Source organism: Aristolochia californica, unplaced genomic scaffold, assembly GCF_029961685.1.
Source record: "Aristolochia californica isolate CCGP_79_NKW_82.1479 unplaced genomic scaffold, dmAriCali1.0.hap1 SCAF_5, whole genome shotgun sequence".
In the NCBI taxonomy this organism is placed as follows: domain Eukaryota; kingdom Viridiplantae; phylum Streptophyta; class Magnoliopsida; order Piperales; family Aristolochiaceae; genus Aristolochia; species Aristolochia californica.
This window is the reverse complement of record NW_027182214.1, coordinates 2,743,054-2,761,849: the sequence shown is the minus strand read 5'-3', so window position 1 is coordinate 2,761,849 and position 18,796 is coordinate 2,743,054. Positions and strand designations below refer to the sequence as shown.

The window sequence follows — 18,796 nt, the reverse complement described above, 5'->3', positions numbered from 1 at the left end:
GGTAGATGCAATACAAGGGCTAAGGTAGTTGATAATTAGAAATATTATTCATCATATTTTCCATTACTAAAGAAGGAAATCAAACTGCAAGTCTGCAACCAGAGTATCACAAGCAGAGCCAAACAACACGACGTTTTGTTTCCAACAGATCCCACATCACACCATTAACTAAGTTTACATAAGAAGTGAAATCAATAATTAGGTGAGTACAATAAAAATATTTAACTGCTGCTGTAATGGTATGTTAAGATCCCAATAGACTTCCAGGGACCCCTTCCCCTTCCTTCTAACCAATCTGCCATAAATGCCTGCTGCACTAAAACGGTGTATCTATCTGTCACCTTGCACAAACAAACAATCCAACCTTGCAGCTGACTGCAAGGAGCAAGACCCACAGGAAGCAAAGAAAGAACCCACTTAGCAACATTCCCAACCTTGCCTTCTCTGTCATACTCATTGGATTGCTGATCAGATGCTCACTAGAATAGCTAAGCAAATATCCATCAGCCTTCTGCAAGGGCCACAGCTTTGGGCCGGCAGAAGCAACAGTGAAACCACTCACATAGAACATTCCGGCTTCAACATGGACAGAACCAGACAAGGGGGTCCGAGAGCTCTGTCCAACAAATTTGACATTCCCTTCAAAAGGATCTTCAGCGGCAAATGCAGGAGATGAGGGTACAGAGTCCAACATGCCATGAAGACGTTTTGCAAAGGACTTGCCCCAACTTCCATCAATGTCATCGTTGTCTCCCAAATCTGCACAAGAAAAATATACACAGTCAACATCATGTAGACTTCGGGGTAGAAAGAATACTGTCAGGTGCAAATGTGCCCAGTAGTCTAGGCCTCTTATCCATGATAAGCCCATAGCCTGGTCCTGATTCTGGACTTATTTGACAATTGAACCAAAATCATTCATTACTTCCTACCTCTACATATACCAATTAAACAAATTCAGAGTGAAAACAGATTTTCTCTACACAACCTCTTTTGCCATATACAAGTGAAAATGAACTAACTCTTATGTGAAGAATATCCACGCATCTTCAGAAAACTACAAATGGATCCTTTCTTCTTTAATAGTTGCCAGCATAAAAAGGGTTCTTTGTTTGTGTGTGAAAAGTTACCATACTACAAAAGTGAGCATTGATAGATTCCAATACAAACACCTGGTCGAACAGGACATGTGAAACATGGAGATGACATCAAATTTGGCATGTCAGTGCAACAAACATGCTTTGCATTGGATCAATGCCGTAAATTTTTATGGGGCTGACCTACCAACCACAGTTGCACCACTGAGAAACTGCTACATCAGACAAGGAAATATTGATTGTCCAACCAAAAGAGAAATAACATTAATTTGGCATAAAGGTTGAAGCTCCATTCTTTAAACATACTAAACACACTTACATGCTGCAAACTAATAGGCATTATGCCTCTAAAAATTGAAGTTATCATATAAAATATTGGACAGCTAAGATAGTTGCAACAGTCAAATGCCTCTAAATTGCTCCATGAATGCAGGTAAAGTATTAGCAATAGTGGAGCTTCCAGAAGAAGAGAGAGAACAGATAAAAGAAACTCTACAATGACCTGCAAGCCTGTCTTCAGTAGCATCATTGAATGAAGTAGCCTTTCTCTTTGAGGAAGATGCACCCTCAATGACACTTTCTTTTGGAGCCTGCAGGAAAGATGCACAAGGAAATATGACATAAACGGTAAACCAACAAAAAAAAAAAATCTCCCAAATGATGTACAGGTGTGTTACCTCTGGAGTCTGAATAGAAGGATCCACTACATCAGGTTCTTGTCTCAAACTTGAAGAGAAAACAGAATCCAAGGAGGCCAAGCATTGCTCCAAGTTATTGTCACAGTGCTCATCAACCAAATGCAACCCTGGGGAGTTGGCCTTGATGGGGTTATCAATCACGTCGTTCAGTTCGACGAAGTCTGGATAACCCTTAAGAAAATCATCATAACTAGAAGTAACATCATAGGGTATTGGATCAGCATCCTCCGTGTAATCAAAACTACATTGTTTTGCAATAGCATCAATATCATCCATTTCCACAAAATTTCCATCTAACAGGGCTATCTGACAAGCAATGTTCTTGGCAGTTCCATTTATATCTTCCAAAATATTTTTCCCATCAGGTAAATGTGACCCATCAAAGCAAGGCTGTGGCTCATGAGCCACGTTCTGTTGCTCCTCAAAGGTTTCAGGCAATTCTACATGGCCCAAATCTGAAGAGTTGCCAGTATCAGGTTGGTCCATTTGTGCCACACGCAGAGAGGCAGGAATCTGCACAGTATGTCAAGTATTAAAGCAATACTGAGAATATAATCTGAAGATAAAATGCAAATCTTAAAATTGAAATAAAATAGCATGACAGCAATAGTGCAACTATAAGAGGTGAATGTCACATAAGATTGGTAACATTCTTTTTTTTTTTTAAAGAATGGACAAAATAGTAACATTCTGAAAGATTCGATGTAAGTTTTATGTAATATTCTTCCGCGAGGATACTGAAATTCATTTGTTGAAAATCAATAATTTTTTTTTTTATTAATAATTGAGATGAGAACAAGTATCTCCAGCCCGAATCTTAGCCATCCGCTTTAAAATATCAACCTTTTTCAGCCAAAACTTCAAAACAATAACATCTTAAGACTTTAAAACAAACACAAGCAGCGGAAACTTCTCCATGACAAGTGTTAATGAAGAAACACATATTTAAAAAGAGAAATGATGGAAAGCATGATACAGTGCAGCATACCCTGATATAGGGCTGCACAATGAAACTGTGGGCAATAGACCCATCAAAAGCATGATGAAAAGTAACAGATGCGGAAAATGAATAAGTGCATTTTTCACCTAAAAAAAATGAATAATATTTTCAATGTTACCAAAAGTAACCACACTGGCAGGGAGTTCACTGACAAAACCATCCAGATGAGTTACCTTTGCAGTCTTCGTAATTTCCAAAACTGAAGAACAAAAATAAAAAAGAAAACCAAGAAAATAGAGAACAGGATGAAGAGTAACACAAATTAAGGAAAATATCTAAAGTCTGGCTGTTATTCATCTTGCAGCTAAACCACCAAATGACTAGACTTCTAACTTTTAACTCGTATAACATTACAAGAGACCTGGATACACATTCAACATTCTTGTAATTTCTGTCTAAATAAATAGCCTTCAAACATTGCATTATAATCGTACTTTATTCAAAGCTATTACTAAATACATAAAGTGTTAATATGTAAGCTATCTTTAAGATTTTGCCTCAGGACACATGAACAAGGATGTGGCTTTAAATGAGCTATCAAAGTATAGTCTTTTACGACAATACATTCTCTAAAAATGCTATGAAATACACAACTTGCATGGAGAGAACAAACTAAAAAGGCACCACAACAAAAAGATTATGGACGCAAATGAATACATGGAATGTGGGATGCATCTAAGTTATGTCCTGAAGTGTGGAAAGAAATAATGCAATTGACTCAGGTCTGCACCTAAATCTTACAGGATTCAAAAGAACATTTAATAAAAAACTTACTTTAAAACATGCAATTAGAAACAAGAACATCACTAAGATAAATGACGATCTTAAGACTAGTGAAAATATCATATAAAAAGAAAAATATTAAATAAAAATGCAATAATTTCTTTTTTTTACTGAAAGAAAAAAAAATTGATTATAGAAGCAGGAAAAAAAGACGAAATTGTTAACATATATATATGTAAAATAGGAATAGGGGCATTATTGTAATTTTGTGAGAGTTATCACTTACGGGACTATATGTTCCCTAAGTTCTCTCTTTCTCTGTACGAAAAATAATCGGGAAATCAAATAATCTTCGGAAGATATCTTGAAATGGTATCAGAGCTTCGTTCCATGCCCAGAATCTTTTTCAGAGGTTGTTCGGCGCCTTCGGCGGTCTTGGTTCGGTGTTGGAGATCATCGGCGAGTACTCCTTCGGGTGAGATATATTTCCCTCTTTCTCAGTTCGTCGTATCTCGGATCTAGGTTCTCGGTTCTCGCGTTGCAGTGGATTTCAGAGGGTCTTGTGGCGCCATCTGGGTTTTATCTCGGATTTTGGAGGTTCCTATCTCGGATATTTTTTTTGGTTGTTCGTTTTACTGTTACGCATGATTTTTGGTTGTTCCTATCTCGTAGAAACCTGACAGGGGAGGAGCAAGAGTGCTTTGAATCGTGATGATCGACGATTTTACTTTCATCACTGTGGCGGTACAACGACGACAAAGCTCTGGCTTTGAATAGCTTCTTGGACCTGTTCTGGTCCCTGGATTGAAGGAAGGCTTCGTCATTCAATAATTTTCAGATTGGAGAATAGGATAGGGAGTTCATTACAGAAGTGTTTCCTGTTATAGGTTGCAGATTGGAGTTCTTCATTTTCCTTGGGTTCCGATTCGTGCCCGTTCGAATTGACGATTACGGTGCCTGGCTTGTTTATTTTTCTTCTCTTTGAAGACTCGAGTTTTCTGTTCTGAAATTTGAGGGTTTCTGTCCAGAGAGGTGTCATCTAAATTTTATCATGTCATCTGATAGGTTAGACTCGTTCCCTATTCGTTTCACTGGTAAAAATTACACTGCCTGGAAATTTCAATTCCGTTTATTCGTTATGGGAAGAGAGTTATGGGGTCATATAGATAGGAGTGAACCCGCACCTCAAGAGGCCGAGGCTTTGTCCAAGTGGACAATCAAGGATGCTAGGGTCATGACCTAGATCCTTGGCTCCATTGAGCCTCACTTTGTTCTCAATCTGAGGCCTTATAGAAATGCGGTTGACATGTGAAGTTACCTCGCCAAGGTTTACTATCAAGACAACACGGCTCGGCGTTTTCAATTGGAGTATGAGATGGCTAATTTCACACAAGGAAGTCTCTCCATTGAGGAATATTTTTCTGGTTTTCAAAACCTTTGGGCTGACTATGCAAACATTGTTTATTCTAATGTACCCGTTGCAGTTCTCTCTGCTATTTAAGCAGTGCATGAAACCAGCAAGAGAGATCAATTCTTGATGAAGCTCCGTTCCAATTTTGAAATTGCATGGTCTAATCTGATGAATCGTCATCCTATACTATCTCTAGATGCTTGTTTCAGTGAACTTCTTCGTGAGGAGCAGCGTATAGTAACTCAGGCTGGCATGGAACATCGGGCTAATGTTAGTGCCCTTGTTACCATGGCCTATGCAGCATAGGGGAGGAAAAAGGGAAGAGACATGCGTGTTGTTCAGTGCTTTAGTTGTAAAGCTTTTGGTCATATAGCTCGGTATTGCCCTAGGAAGTTCTGTAACTACTGCAAGAAACAGGGCCATATCATCTCTGCTTGCCCCATTCGACCTGAAAGGAAGCAGGATACTGCTTATCATGCCTCCGCTAGTGCCTCTAGTTCTACTGCATTGCCTGCTGCTCGTCGGTTGTTCCTATTCCTTCTGCCCCTACAACCTCGGCAAATCCGAACATACTCACTCCTAAGATGGTACAATAGATGATCATTTCTGTTTTCTCTACTTTTGGGCTCTCAGGTAATCATAAAGTTTCATCTAAGCCATGGTATTTTGACTCTGAAGCTTCTAACCATATGACCAATATTGTTGTTTCTCTTTCCAATGTAAAAAATTATGATGGAAATCATAAAATTAACACCCTTGATGGCAATTCTCTGCCTATCAATGTTGTTGGTGATCTTTCCTCTTGCTTAACTGATGCTGATGCTTTTGTGTCTCCTGACCTCTCCACAAATCTTATTTTTGTTGGTCAATTGGTCGATAATAATTGTAATGTCCATTTCTCTTGATCTAGTTGTGCTGTGCAGGATCAAGTGTCAGGGACAATGATCGGGAAGGGGCCTAAAGTGGAACGACTCTTTTCTTTTTATGTTTTTCCTTCCACTATTAGTCCTAGTTTTCCTTTCCCTTCCTTTGCATGTAATGTTGTTGGTTCTAGACCTAAGATGTGGCATAAACGTCTAGGCCACCCCAACTCTGATGTACTTCAAAAATTATTTAATTGTGGTGTATTGGGATATAAAACACGTTCTTCTCGTGATCTTTCTTTTGAATGTCTATCATGCAAACTTGGCAAAAGTAAAGCTCTACATTTTCCTCATCATGCATCTCATGCCTTAGCAATGTTTCAATATTATACATACTGATGTTTGGGGGATTACACCTGTTGTTTCTCATGCGCATTACAAGTACTTTGTTACCTTTATTGATGATTATAGTCGGTTTACTTGCGTTTACTTTCTATGGGCTAAGGCCGAAGTTTTTTTAGTATTAATGCGTTTTCTTGTGCTTCTAGAGACTCAATTTTTTGTCGGCATCAAGGTCTTGCGCTCTGATTCTGGCAGCAAATACGTGTCTAATGAGTTTCAGGACTTTTTTCAAAGCAAAGGGATCGTCTCTCAGTGCTCTTGTCCTTCGACACCGCAACAAAATGGTGTTGCTGAGCAAAAAAATTGTCACCTTCTTGATGTAGTCAGAACCCTTTTACTTGAATCATCTGTTCCTTCTCATTTTTTGTGTGAAGCGCTTTCTACTTCGGTTCATTTGATCAATCGCTTACCTTCTCCTACATTACATCATGAATCTCCCTTCTTTAAGTTGTTTGGCCATTATCCTTCATATTTTGATCTTTGGACATTTGGTTGTGTTTGTTTTGTGCATCTCCCTGCTCACGAACGACATAAACTTACAACCCAATCAGTTAAGTGTGCTTTTCTTAGTTATGATATACCTCAAAAGGGTTATGTTTGTTACGTTCCATATGCTCGTCGTATACGTGTTTCTCAGAATGTGGTTTTCTTAGAAAATCAATATTTCTTTCCATCTCATGTTGAATTGCCATCTGCATCTTTATCTCTTCTGCCTAGCTTTGATGATTCTCCGACAATTGTGGAAAGGTTCAAACCTGGTTTTGTGTATGGAAGACGTAGTAGACATGAGTCTGGTTCCACTTCCTCTGTGCCCCTTCAGGATCTTGTCCTGACGCCTGCTCCTACTCCTGCTCTAGCTTCCACCACTCTTCGCCGGTCTACTCGCCTTTCTCGTCCTCTTCATTGGTATGGTTTCTCCTCCACTGTCTCTCCTATGGCTACCTTGTTCTCTATTTCCATTCCCACTTGTTACAAACAAGCCATGGAAAGTGTTGGCAGCATGCAATGCAAACAGAACTTCAAGCTTTTGAGGAGAATCACACTTGGGATATTGTTCATTGCCCCCCTACAATTAAGCCACTTGGGAGTAAATGGGTTTTCTCTGTAAAACTTCACTCTGATGGCTCTTTGGATCGGTACAAAGCTCGCCTAGTAGCTCTGGGCAACAAACAGGAATATGGGATAAATTATGAAGATACATTTGCTCTTGTTGCCAAAATGACCATGGTTCAAACTATCTTATCTATTGTTGCTTCCCAGTTGTGGCAACTGCATCAGATGGATGTAAAAAACGTCTTGCTTCAAGGTGACCTTCAAGAAGAGATCTACATGAAGCTTCCCCGTGGTATGACAACTTCTCCTCATGATGTCTGTAAGCTAAGGCGTTCTCTATATGGACTCAAGCAAGCTCTCCGGACTTGGTTTGAGAAGTTTCGCAATACACTTCTTACCTTCACTTTTACACAAATTCAGTATGATTATTCTCTCTTCTTCCACAAATCTGCATCGGGTATAGTCCTTCTCTTGGTTTATGTGGATGATATTATAATTACTGGCACTAACTATGGTTTGATTACTAAGGTTCAGCAACTGTTGCATGCCACATTTCATATGAAAGATCTTGGCCAACTCACCTACTTTTTAGGACTGGAAGTACATCATCGAGCCAATGGTAAAGTATATTCAAGATATTATTACCTTGGCTGGTTTAGAGGACACTTCTTCGATTGACACTCCTATGGAGGTCAATGTCAAATACAGGAAAGATGAAGGGGATCTTCTAGATGACCCTACTCTCTATTGGCGCCTGGTTGGGAGTCTCACCTACTTGACCACTACCCGCCCCAATATCTCATATGCAGTTCATCAGGTCAGTCAGTTTATGTCCACTCCTCGGCATCTCCATATTGCTACAGTTCGACGCATCATCCGCTATCTTCGAGGTTCTCCTGCTCGTAGGTTATTCTTTCCTACCGGCTCATCTCTTCAACTTATTGCTTATAGTGATGTTGATTGGGCAGGGTGTCTAGATACACGTCGATCTACTACGGGTTGGTGTATGTTTTTAGGTGATGCTTTAATTTCTTGGAGATGTAAGAAACAGGATCGTGTTTCAAAATCCTCTCCTAAGGCCGAGTATCGTGCCTTTACTGCTTGTTCTGAGATTGTATGGCTGCGTGGTCTTCTTTCGGTGCTTGACTTTCCTCAGACTACTTCTACCCCTCTTCATGCTGCTGATAACACTAGTGCTACTCAGATTGCCACCAATCCCGTTTTCCATGAACGCACCAAGCACATTGAGGTTGATTGTCATTCCATCCGAGATACCTTGGAGAGTCGGGTGATATCTCTTCCTTACATTTTTTCGGATCTCCAAGTGGCTGATGTCTTCACCAAAGCAATGACTCGATAGCGGTATCAATTTTTGGTTGGTAAATTATTGTTGGTTGACTTATCAAAATCTATTTGAGGGGGGATGTTAATATATATATATATGTAAAATAGAAATAGGGGCATTATTGTAATTTTGTGAGAGTTATCACTTACGGGACTATATGTTCCCAAAGTTCTATCTTTCTCTATACGAAAATAATCGGGAAATCAAATAATCTTCGGAAGATATCTTGACAGAAATATTTCATTTATAACATAATGCAGGATTTGAAGCACAAGTTATATATAAGAAGCTTTACTCCATAGATTGTTCTTCACTGGTTTTCTCACCTTCTACACCAATTTATGGATAACTTTTACTCAGTAGCATCTTGAATCTTGATTCACATTGACATTTGACTTTATTGGCTGATTAGTATTCAGACCAACATAATAGTCATGAAATTAATAAGGAAGCTTTAATCAACACATTCCAATCAACCATTCAAGTTCATTACTTGATAATTTATTTACATAACTAAGATGTGTAGAATGCAAGTTTTTAAGAAAAAAGAAAAACCCAAAGGGTGGTGGATGCAGTGTAGCAGGGGGCAGCATACCTTACAAGAAAAGTTCCATGGTGTCTTTGTTGTCATAATAGCTGAAAATTAGAAGAACTTAACAGTTCTGGTCTGAAACAATTCCATTTTGATTAGACAATAAACCATACTCTAGGTGGACAGTGATTAAATGTTTTCCTAGGTAAAAAGTGTCAACTCAATACATGGGTTGCCTGAGAAGTGACTACCATAGTTGTAAGTAGATAACTAACATTAAAAATCTACTTGAGTTGCAGGGTAGTTTTGTCTAATCTAGTCAGTCCAGCTGGACTCAGCTTCAACCTTCTCATTAAACAGATTTGGAAGGAGGAGCTCAACCTAGTTATGTCATATTAAAGGACTTGTTGAAGTCTTGTTTAACACTTGAACCACTTAAATGAACTTCCCAGACTACTCATGTAAGGAGGCCAAGAAAATAGTAAAGCCCAAATCCAAAGACAACCATAAGCAAGGAGCATGGGATTGTCAATTGGACATAGAGAAACCCTGCTACACTAGTACCTGCAAATAAAGTATTTCGCTTTCACGTGGACCATTGGCTGGATCTCTTCAGAGGAGTGATAGCAGAGAAAAAATATAGAATATTAAAAAAACAGAGAAGAATAAAGTACCCAATCAAAGTTTGACATATTATGCAAGTAAAAGGTTTTCAGATACTGTGTTAAGAGTTTTTTCAGTAGTTTGCTTTTCGTTTGAGATATCCAGAATAAGTTACTTTCATTAAAAGAGTAGAGAGTAAGATTTATTAATACTTCCGGTAGTAAATCATTTTGACCCAATTTTAATCATGAAAACTATTGTAACTCGGCTAAAGATAAGTCTACATGATTAACGCAAGTAATTTGAACAATAAAATGCAACCTCCAAAACAAAGAAGTAAACTAGAGGGATGACATCGTAGACAATGCAACCCTTCCTGGAGACATGCCAGATCATCGACACTAGAACTCAACCAACTCATTTCAGAAAGTATGCCGGCTGACACATGGAACCATCAATTGCAAAAAAAACGGCAGTTTCCAGAAAACAAGTACCTGCATATGATCATCAGGCTGAACATTCGAGTTATCAGGGTCGCTACTTCCACTGGCATCATTTTTGTTTTCTACCATCGGAGCCGGTAACAGATAACGATCGTCATCGGACTGTAATTTAGAATTGTCATGGGCGCCACTTCCACTCGCACCATTATTGTTTTCTATCATAGGAGACGGTAACAGAAAACGATCGTCCTCCCACTCCTCCTCAATAAATGGGGCCCCATACTGCTCTCCATTCTTAGGCCCCACGCCACTCTTCTCATAAATTCTGCACAGCACAAAAACCCCCTTCCCAAGCAGAAAAAAAAAAGAGAGTGAGAAAAAAAATATAATAAGGGCGTAAACAAACCACAGAAGAGAAATCAAAGAACTCGACAACCAAATTCACACTCTATGAGAGAGATTGGACAGGAAAATTGAATTTTGCATCTGCTCACCTAGGGCTTCGGAACTAAAGTTATTACCTCAGACGCAGCAGCTCTAGCTACCTCCTCCCCTTCAAGCCGAAACTCGTGCATGACCCAGTTGGTGCGCTTGCCATGCGGAGCCCTTCCAAAGTGGTAGACAAGGGTCTTCCTGGCTCCGGCAAGTCGGGTACCAATATATATTTGATTATCTTTTCCCGTGGTCTTCCAATAACCTTCCGGCGTGGCTCGATTAGTCCTCGAACCATGCCCGTACTTCTTATCCAGCGCCGTGAAGAAATAATATTCCTTATCCCCACCCTGCAGAATCGAGAGACCTGACCACAGAACAGATTGGATTAGCTTAGCAAGAGAGAAAAAAGAAACAACCCGCCCCGCATCTCTCTCCCCACCCGCTACCCACCCAAAGACAGAAAGAAAAAAAGACAAAAAAGCAAGAATTAAGTACCCACTTGGAAGCCCCCACGGTTCAAATCTGTAAAGATCGATTTCAGCTATCACTTCACGCAAGGGAGGACTGCCGCTGACCTTCTTCTTCAAATGGAACCCGATTAACTCCTCGTCTGTAGGACGAAAGCGGAAACCAGGACATTTCATCATGTCCCTCAAATCCAAGATTATACGACTCACAGGCTCCTTCATCTTACTCGTTGGAGATGAGAAGAAGGGAAGCAAGGAAGAAGCAAAGAGAAGAAGACTCGAAGACGGAAAGAAAAAACACTAATAGCTCTGCAGCTCTCGAGTCGTTGTGGCGGGTGGCAAAAACTGCAGAGGAATTTATTTATAGGGGAAGAGAGGTAGTCTTCTCCTGAATTGGTATTTTCATGAAGACATTCGTTAAATACAGTGACGTGACGCGGTAATAAGATAAAGCAATTTGACCGGGAGTTCGGGTTCGTTCCGGCCGAACCGGGTTTGCATGCATATATTACCAATTTAGTGCAACGAATTTCAATGAGATCAGTTGAGACCGGACCGGATCAGACCGGACCACGGTTTCATTACGATGCCGTATCTGGTGAAACTGTGAAAGCATGAAGTATGGACTCTTACGAGGTACACGCCCAACAACTCCTCGTCGATAGAAAAGAGCGATGCCGGTCAACAGTCTCCCGCCTCTGGGATGGCGTTGCCCTTCGAAGCTGCTAATCTCAGCCGATTGGGGATCTTCGTCGGATCTCCATTCTCTCAAAATGGTGGAATTCGAACTTCATGTATGAGATCCACCTCAAGAATTTTCTCCAGTCACGACGGTCGTTTTCCGTTCGCCGGAAAGAGTTAGATGGGCCACTCACTTAAAGTTCTTATTGAAATCGGAAATCGACTTTTGCCGGAATTACGGAACCGGTTTGGTGATATTTATGGTGATATTTTCTTCTGCTTGTGTGATATTGGCTCGTACCAGGCTACCAGCACCTCTTTTCCTGATGCGGGATATATAGTTTTTAGGCGGAGTATCATGTTTCTTAAAGTGGAAATGCTGAGGATTTTCCAGAAATCGTGGGCGATGAGGAACCAGGGTCTGCTTTTAATTGCCAACGTTTAGTTTCTTCCCTTTTCTTCTGTCGCAGAGACTTCCATTAACAAACTTGGGCCGTGGAAGGTATGGTTTTTGCCACTAGGCTTATTTTTATTTTTCGAGGCGGTCTTTGAATAAATTATCATTTTGTCACTTTTGATGTACTAGCAGTTGTGAATTCATTGTGACTCCACCACCGCTGGTTCTGAGTTCCATTCCTCTAGGTTATGTTGGATCTTCATCAAATGATGTTTTGGGGACATTTTAGCCTCCTTAATGCTTTAGGTAAGTGTTGATGGAATTAGCTTTCTTTCCATGAAGCTATTTTCTTTGTGAGCTTAACCCTTTATACTTTATCGAAGACCAAGTGAAATCCATTCATAAGCAGAATAATTCTATTTTGGAACGTTTTAAGTGAAATGGAGCAACTTTGTTTACTGGAGTAATCGTTCTTCAAACAAGTCATGGTTATTATTGGTCCTGTAAGTGTGCTAGGAAAGGGTACTAAAGAGTTGATAACTAGTGAATTGGTTATAGGCTTCTTGTCTCAATGAGAAGTGGGAATAGACTATAGAGTTATACCTCATCCAGTTCAAGTCTAAAATAAGAGAAAATGAATTACCATATAAGAGGATGCTATTTCACTTTTTCCTAATTATGTTAGGGTGAATTATTGTGATTTCATATAAATGACAATCTTAGATTTTATGCGTAAGGTTAACTGATAAGCCAAACCAAGTATATTTCATCATGCAGTTTACAATTCATTATTATTATTATTATTATTATTATTTTTTTGTTTTTTTTTTGTGAAAGGTGAATGTTATTAAAGTCAGAAAGGTAGAGAGCAATTACAAGGAGCTAGGCATGGGAGGTCCTATTACAACAAGGGATTGTAGCGACACTCCCTGCTTAGTGTAAGATTTAGCCAAATAATTGGCTGATCTTAGAACATGATGCCAAGAACAATCAAACAAGGCAGGCGAGTCAAGAATCTCATGGAAGGTCTGCCAGTGTCTCCAAGGGGGGTTAGAAGCCATAAAACATACAAGCAGTCACCACTTCCAAATCTCTTTCAATCCAAAGATGCCACTCATAAAATCTTTGAAGATGATAAGCCCATGTCAGAGAGGACTCGAATAAGAGGCTAAAGTTACCTTCACGATTTCTAAAAACTCTAACAAACCCAGCCGAACCAGGACTCCCCAGGGCATATCCATCAAAAGTTCAACTTTATAGTTCCAGAGGGGGGAGGGGTCCTTTCAGCCATAGCCTCCGTCCTGGTTAAAAACATTTGGGAAATGAGACGCCCGTTGTCCCAAAGAGAACTTTGAAATAAGCTTTCAAACTCACTTCATGTGCTTATCCAGGCAGCAATAGAACCAGAAATCTGGCAAATTACCTCATCCATTGAGGAGCTATTGTTATTGAAATGGTTGTTTTCAAGACAAATCCCCCATGAAATACGAGTAATGCATGCAGAGAGGAGGATCTTGCCCAGCTCTGGAAATCCCGTGCCTTTACCAAGATGACAAAGTAGGTTAAGGTTAACACAGCCTGGAATACACATGTTCAGCCCAATTTTGTTGAAGATATGAGTCTATATCTTCCAAGCATAGGGGCAATGAATATGGATGTGACTCACACTCTCTTCCACATCCCTAGAAAGTGCAATTGGCATTTTGAAACACTGTTCTCTCCTCTAAGGTTATCAACTGTGAGAATTTTGCCCAGCATCACACTCAAAGAGAAAATAGAGCTTTGGGGTGCCCCTATAGATTCCGCATGATGGCCATCCTTTAAGTTTAACATATGCTGCATAGGCAGTGAACTTCCCATGTCCATCCAAAGTCCAAAAGATTTTTTTTTCAACATGAACACGAATTCTCATTCCCTGGAGAGCAGGAATAAGATTACTGTTGTCAGCAGCCTCTTCATCATTTAGTCCTCTTCTAAATTGAAAGTCCCGGTCACTGCTATTGCCATTAACTCTCCTTGAGTTGATCACCGGAGATTGATTGATTGCCAGCCATTTTGTGGAATGCCATTTGAAAAAAATAATACCTGCTGTTTCTTTTTTCTTTTTTCTAGTTTGATTCTGGAATACTGAAATGTTATCTGGATAGTTCTTTTCCTTCTCTTGCTTCAATTTAGTTGGTATAACGGCCAGCCTGGTTAACAGAATAGATATCAAAATTTGAACATAGGACAATGGCAATAGAAGAGAGTCTTGAACACATCTTACCCAGTAAGCCTATGTATCCTTTGGCCACAAGTCCGGCCTTATACTTCTCAATGGAATCGTCAACCTTATATTTCACCACTTACACCCATGGACATCCTACTTTGGTTTCACCTAGTGATGGCTCAAACAAAGTTCATGCTCCTCTAATAGTCAAGGTTTCCATCTCAACATCCATGGCCTATTTCCAAAGACGTATGACGATGCTTCTTGCACAAAAGAAGGGATAGAGTAGTAGGACAAAGATAATGAAACAGTTTTACTGTGAGCATACAAGTTGTCAACAACAAATTTGGAAATAGGGTGTTTGGTACCTTTTTGGGTACAAGCACGAATAGCCTTGTGAAGAGAAACCTGGAGATGTAGATCACTTACCTTAGGAGCAGTGGATGAGGAAGACACTGGCATGGGTAGAAGAGGGGGCCTAAAGTTGTAGCCTTGGAAGGTGTTTGTCGTTTGTATACCTGCAATGACTTTGGTGACTTCAAAATAACCACAAGAATTGGTACAATACTATGAGCATCTTTATAAGAAGCAAAGCAACAACATCAACACCCATAGTAAGAACATCAGGTTAATTGACTGGGAAAAGAATGGAGCATTTTCAAAAAAGGTAACAATTGTTGAGACACAAGTTTTCCTAGTAGATGGACATTAGCACTTATACCCTATTCACACAGACAGAGAGGAAACAAATCACTATCAGGCTTGAGAACTTGTAATGGTATTTGTCCACATCCTATTAATCAAGAAAAAAACTGTCAAAACAACATCATTTTAATAATGTTTAGGAGCTCTCATTTGGATCATCATTGTGCATGCAACTTCAAGTAAGTGGTGATTCTTCCTGTCGGTTACACCATTTTGTTCAGGCGTATACACACATGATGACTGGTGAAGAATATCATGGATAGTAAAAAAGGAAACAAACTTATTGTTCAAGAACTCAAGTCCGTTATCAGTGCACAGGACACGAAGTGAGCACCAAGCTGATTTTTTATTTCATTATAAAACTTAAGAAATACATAAAAGAAAAATCAAATTGCTCCTAAAGGAGATACCCAAGTGACCTTATTGTAATCATCAATAAAGGAAACAAAATACTAATAATCGAAAAGACTGGGAACTTGATATGGACCCCATACATTTGAATGAAAATTTTCAAATAAACTATGGCTACCGTCTGGACAAAAAGGAAAAAATGTTATATGGCGCTTTCCAAGCTAACACAAATCACACCAAAAAGACAATGTGGAGAGTAACTCTGGAAACAACTGTTCGAGCTTCTCTGTGGATGGATGTCCTAGCCTCAAGTGTTATTGGAAAGAAGATTTTGTTGTCTAGTGTTGAGGGTGACTGATGGATGGAACCTTCCAAGTAGTAGAGGCTTCTATTCTCACTCCTAGAACCAATCGCCCTCCTTGTTTGAAGGTCCTGAAACACGCAATGATTAAGAAAGAATGTTATGAAGCACTACAAGGGAGAATGTCAACTATACTAGTAGTCAAAGATTGTCCACTTTCCGTCACATTTGAGTGTGCACATGCAAGCTTACTATACTTATCCCAGCACTTGTCTGAGTAGTGATTGGTACACTACAATTGGCACACTGCCTCTCACAATTGCCTTCTCAATGACCAGAGGCATCTCTATGTTGACCACATCCACTTTGGCCATGCCTATAGGTACTCTTTGAACATTGTTGTGTTTAGCGAATAATAAGAGCAACTTCTTCTCTTTCTTTATTCTCCTTACTACTACAGCTACATCAGCCTAATTAACCCGATTAAACACCTTAATGAGAGATGGCAGATCAGTTGTAAGAATCCAGGCCCGAAAGGCATCATACTCCGAGCTCACACCATAGGAACTCAGCCACAAACAACTCACCATGCCGCTTTCGAAGAACTGTTTCATTTATAGTAAATGGGTGACAAATTTCAATCTTCTCTAAAAGCCCCTGTAGCCCATCGAAATAATCTACCACAGATTGATCCCCCCTCATGAAGACAAATAGCTCAGTGTATAGCTGATATACTCTTGATAAGTTACTCTCTTGAGCACATAGTGACTCAAGAACAACCCAAATTTGCTTGGGAGTCTCACAATTCATGCCCTGTCTTTTGAACTTTATACCCATTCTATTGAGCATCGAGGTCATAACCTAATGGTGCTCACCCTCCCAATTATCCGTTAGTGGCTGTGAAGGATCATCCCTCACAATATATTGCTTTCCTTTTGGCCTTCAAAACCTGGCCCAAGTCAAGTAATTTGAGCCACTCAACTTCACCTTAGTAATAACAATTGTATTTCCCATTCTGAATGAACACCTTCTTTCACCGAAGTGACTTTTCCCAAATCAGAGATGACTATTTCTTAAGGGTCTTCAAATAATCTCAAGAAACTACAGTCCAACAACAAAAAAATTTAACAAAGAACCACACAGATACACCATGTAGCCTGAGCAAATAATGAAGGCCTACATAGGATGGAGAAATTTAGGGCATGAACTAGTTAACAACCACAACAAGTACGATATAGATTGTAATAGTAGGAAATCACCTCAGATCACACAAATCCACCCAAATCAGAGGATAACACAGACCCCAGGTACGGATCTGGGAGTTTGTGCACAAGTACAATAACAGAAAGGTAGCCTTTAGCAACTCTCTAGGGACACATAAACCAAAAATAATTGCTAAATAGGCAGCGCTAGTTATCAACCCTAGGATTATGGCACAAAATAGGTAAAAAAAAGGCTAACCTTTAACTCCAATCAGCAGAGAATTGGAGAATACCCTTTGTGGAGATGGTGTAGATTGAGAAGGAGACGAGAGATTGCTTAGAACTTTACTCTAGTGGATATTATGCTCTGATACCGTATAAAAATAAGAGAGATGAAATAGGGAAGAAGGATGCAAGAAAGAAAGGAGAGAAAGACTTCTGAGTTTAGCGGGTTCTTCACTAGAAATTCTTGTCCTTTGGGTATTGGAGGAGTGTTTAGAGATTCATTGGATCAGATTCTTGCCTCGGAATTTATTTAATATTAGTAAGCCCTGGTCTTAGCTTAGCATCAAATCCTCCTATGCAGGTCTTGGTGTTTCGAATTCAACAATAGCTGAATTTTTCGCTCTTATGCAAGGGCTTCATATCTTTCATAGCCGATTTCCGCGACAATGGTGAATAGGAAGGGTGATAAGGGGTCACCTTGCCTGATCCCTCGGGTGTCATGAAAGTGACCGCAAGAGTTGCCATTAACCAGGATGGAGGAGGCCAAGGAGACACAGCTACGCATCCAAAAACACCAGCAAATACCAAAGCCCATTTGCCCGAACAAATGATCCAAGAGCTTCCAGTTGCCGCAGTCAAAAACTTTCTCAAAATCCAGTTAGAGAGCAAATCTTGGAAGTTTTGAGTGCTTGAAAGAGTCAAGGAGCTCATGCACAGCCATTGCTGAGTTGAGGATGATTCGACCTTGGATGAAGGCACTCTAACAAGGTGAATAATCTGCGGTAGGACCTTCCTTAGTCGATTAGCCAGCAGCCGTGCAATAATTTTGTAGGTGCTTGTGGTGATGCTAATAGGTCTGAAGTTGCATGGGTGCTCAGTGCTGGTTTTCTTGGGAACCAAGGCAATGAATGATGACCCCAGTGACCAGCAATGGTGGTAAAATTCTCTGTAAAATAACAAAACTACCCTTACATGTATTTCAACAATTAAGATTCATACGCTATCACTATCTCCATGATTTGAGTGCTATTGTAGGAGTCTTGGTGTTGAGCTGCGTTAGAAACTCTCTTGTGGTAGGTTTTATTTATGTTGGAGCTACCTGTCTATGATTTCCTCATTTAAGTCATTATTCTTGAATTACTCTGATACCAGATCTTATCTGATTGTGTTGCAATTTAACGCCTGCTTGCTTGAATATTTGAATAATCTCTCTCAATTTAAACTGTCTATTCTACTAATGGAATAATGGAAGACCAAAGCGTAGTTGATGATACTTCAAGCAATCATTATCCTCCTTTACTTTTTAATAATCAGTTTTAACTAAATTATTATTTAAAGTTAGAACTCTCAATCATCAATGGGTTAAATGTGGTTTATCTCAGTTTCCATCTTTTAGGTAACATGATGTGGTTCTATGCAGGGTGTTGGCTCTGAGCTGAGAAAGCTTTTGAGAAGAAACTGAAAACGAAAATCATCTTGTCTTAGGCAAGTTTGAAGGCTCTCAGAGAGCGTTTTATGGCCTATTGTGAATCACTTTAGCAACAGAAGCCTCTATTCCTGAAGCAAAACTTTACTAGTTTGTTTTAATCAATTATAACATCATTATTTCAGAAAATAACCACAATCAACTTCAATTTGTTTACCTTATTTAAA

The 18,796-nt window shown here is 39.6% G+C and overlaps 1 protein-coding gene and 1 long non-coding RNA gene across 2 annotated transcripts; one reads left to right on the top strand and one right to left on the bottom strand.

The window, feature by feature from the left end:
* Window positions 1–106: 106 nt before the first annotated feature.
* LOC137966058 (NAC domain-containing protein 78-like) lies at window positions 107–11,395 on the bottom strand. Its single transcript, XM_068812522.1, has 6 exons — window positions 11,105–11,395; window positions 10,692–10,969; window positions 10,222–10,515; window positions 1,775–2,308; window positions 1,600–1,687; window positions 107–759 (listed from the first exon to the last, which is right to left on the bottom strand). The coding sequence occupies exons 1-6, from the start codon at window positions 11,292–11,294 to the stop codon at window positions 338–340; spliced, it is 1,806 nt and encodes a 601-aa protein (XP_068668623.1). The 5' UTR covers window positions 11,295–11,395; the 3' UTR covers window positions 107–337.
* A 390-nt stretch (window positions 11,396–11,785) lies between these two features.
* LOC137965973 (uncharacterized) lies at window positions 11,786–18,772 on the top strand. Its single transcript, XR_011116169.1, has 3 exons — window positions 11,786–12,255; window positions 12,343–12,456; window positions 18,564–18,772. It is a non-coding gene; the product is annotated as an uncharacterized lncRNA (long non-coding RNA).
* The last annotated feature ends 24 nt before the right edge of the window (window positions 18,773–18,796 follow it).

Bases quoted from the DNA above. Each gene is read 5' to 3' on its own strand.
- LOC137966058 (XM_068812522.1), bottom strand. From the start codon at position 11,294: ATGAAGGAGCCTGTGAGTCGTATAATCTTGGATTTGAGGGACATGATG. The intron at 10,516-10,691 runs GTAATAACTTTA...CTGCTTGGGAAG, and splicing joins CTAGAGCTGCTGCGTCTGAG to GGGGTTTTTGTGCTGTGCAG. The intron at 2,309-10,221 runs GTACTTGTTTTC...CATACTGTGCAG, and splicing joins AGCCTGATGATCATATGCAG to ATTCCTGCCTCTCTGCGTGT.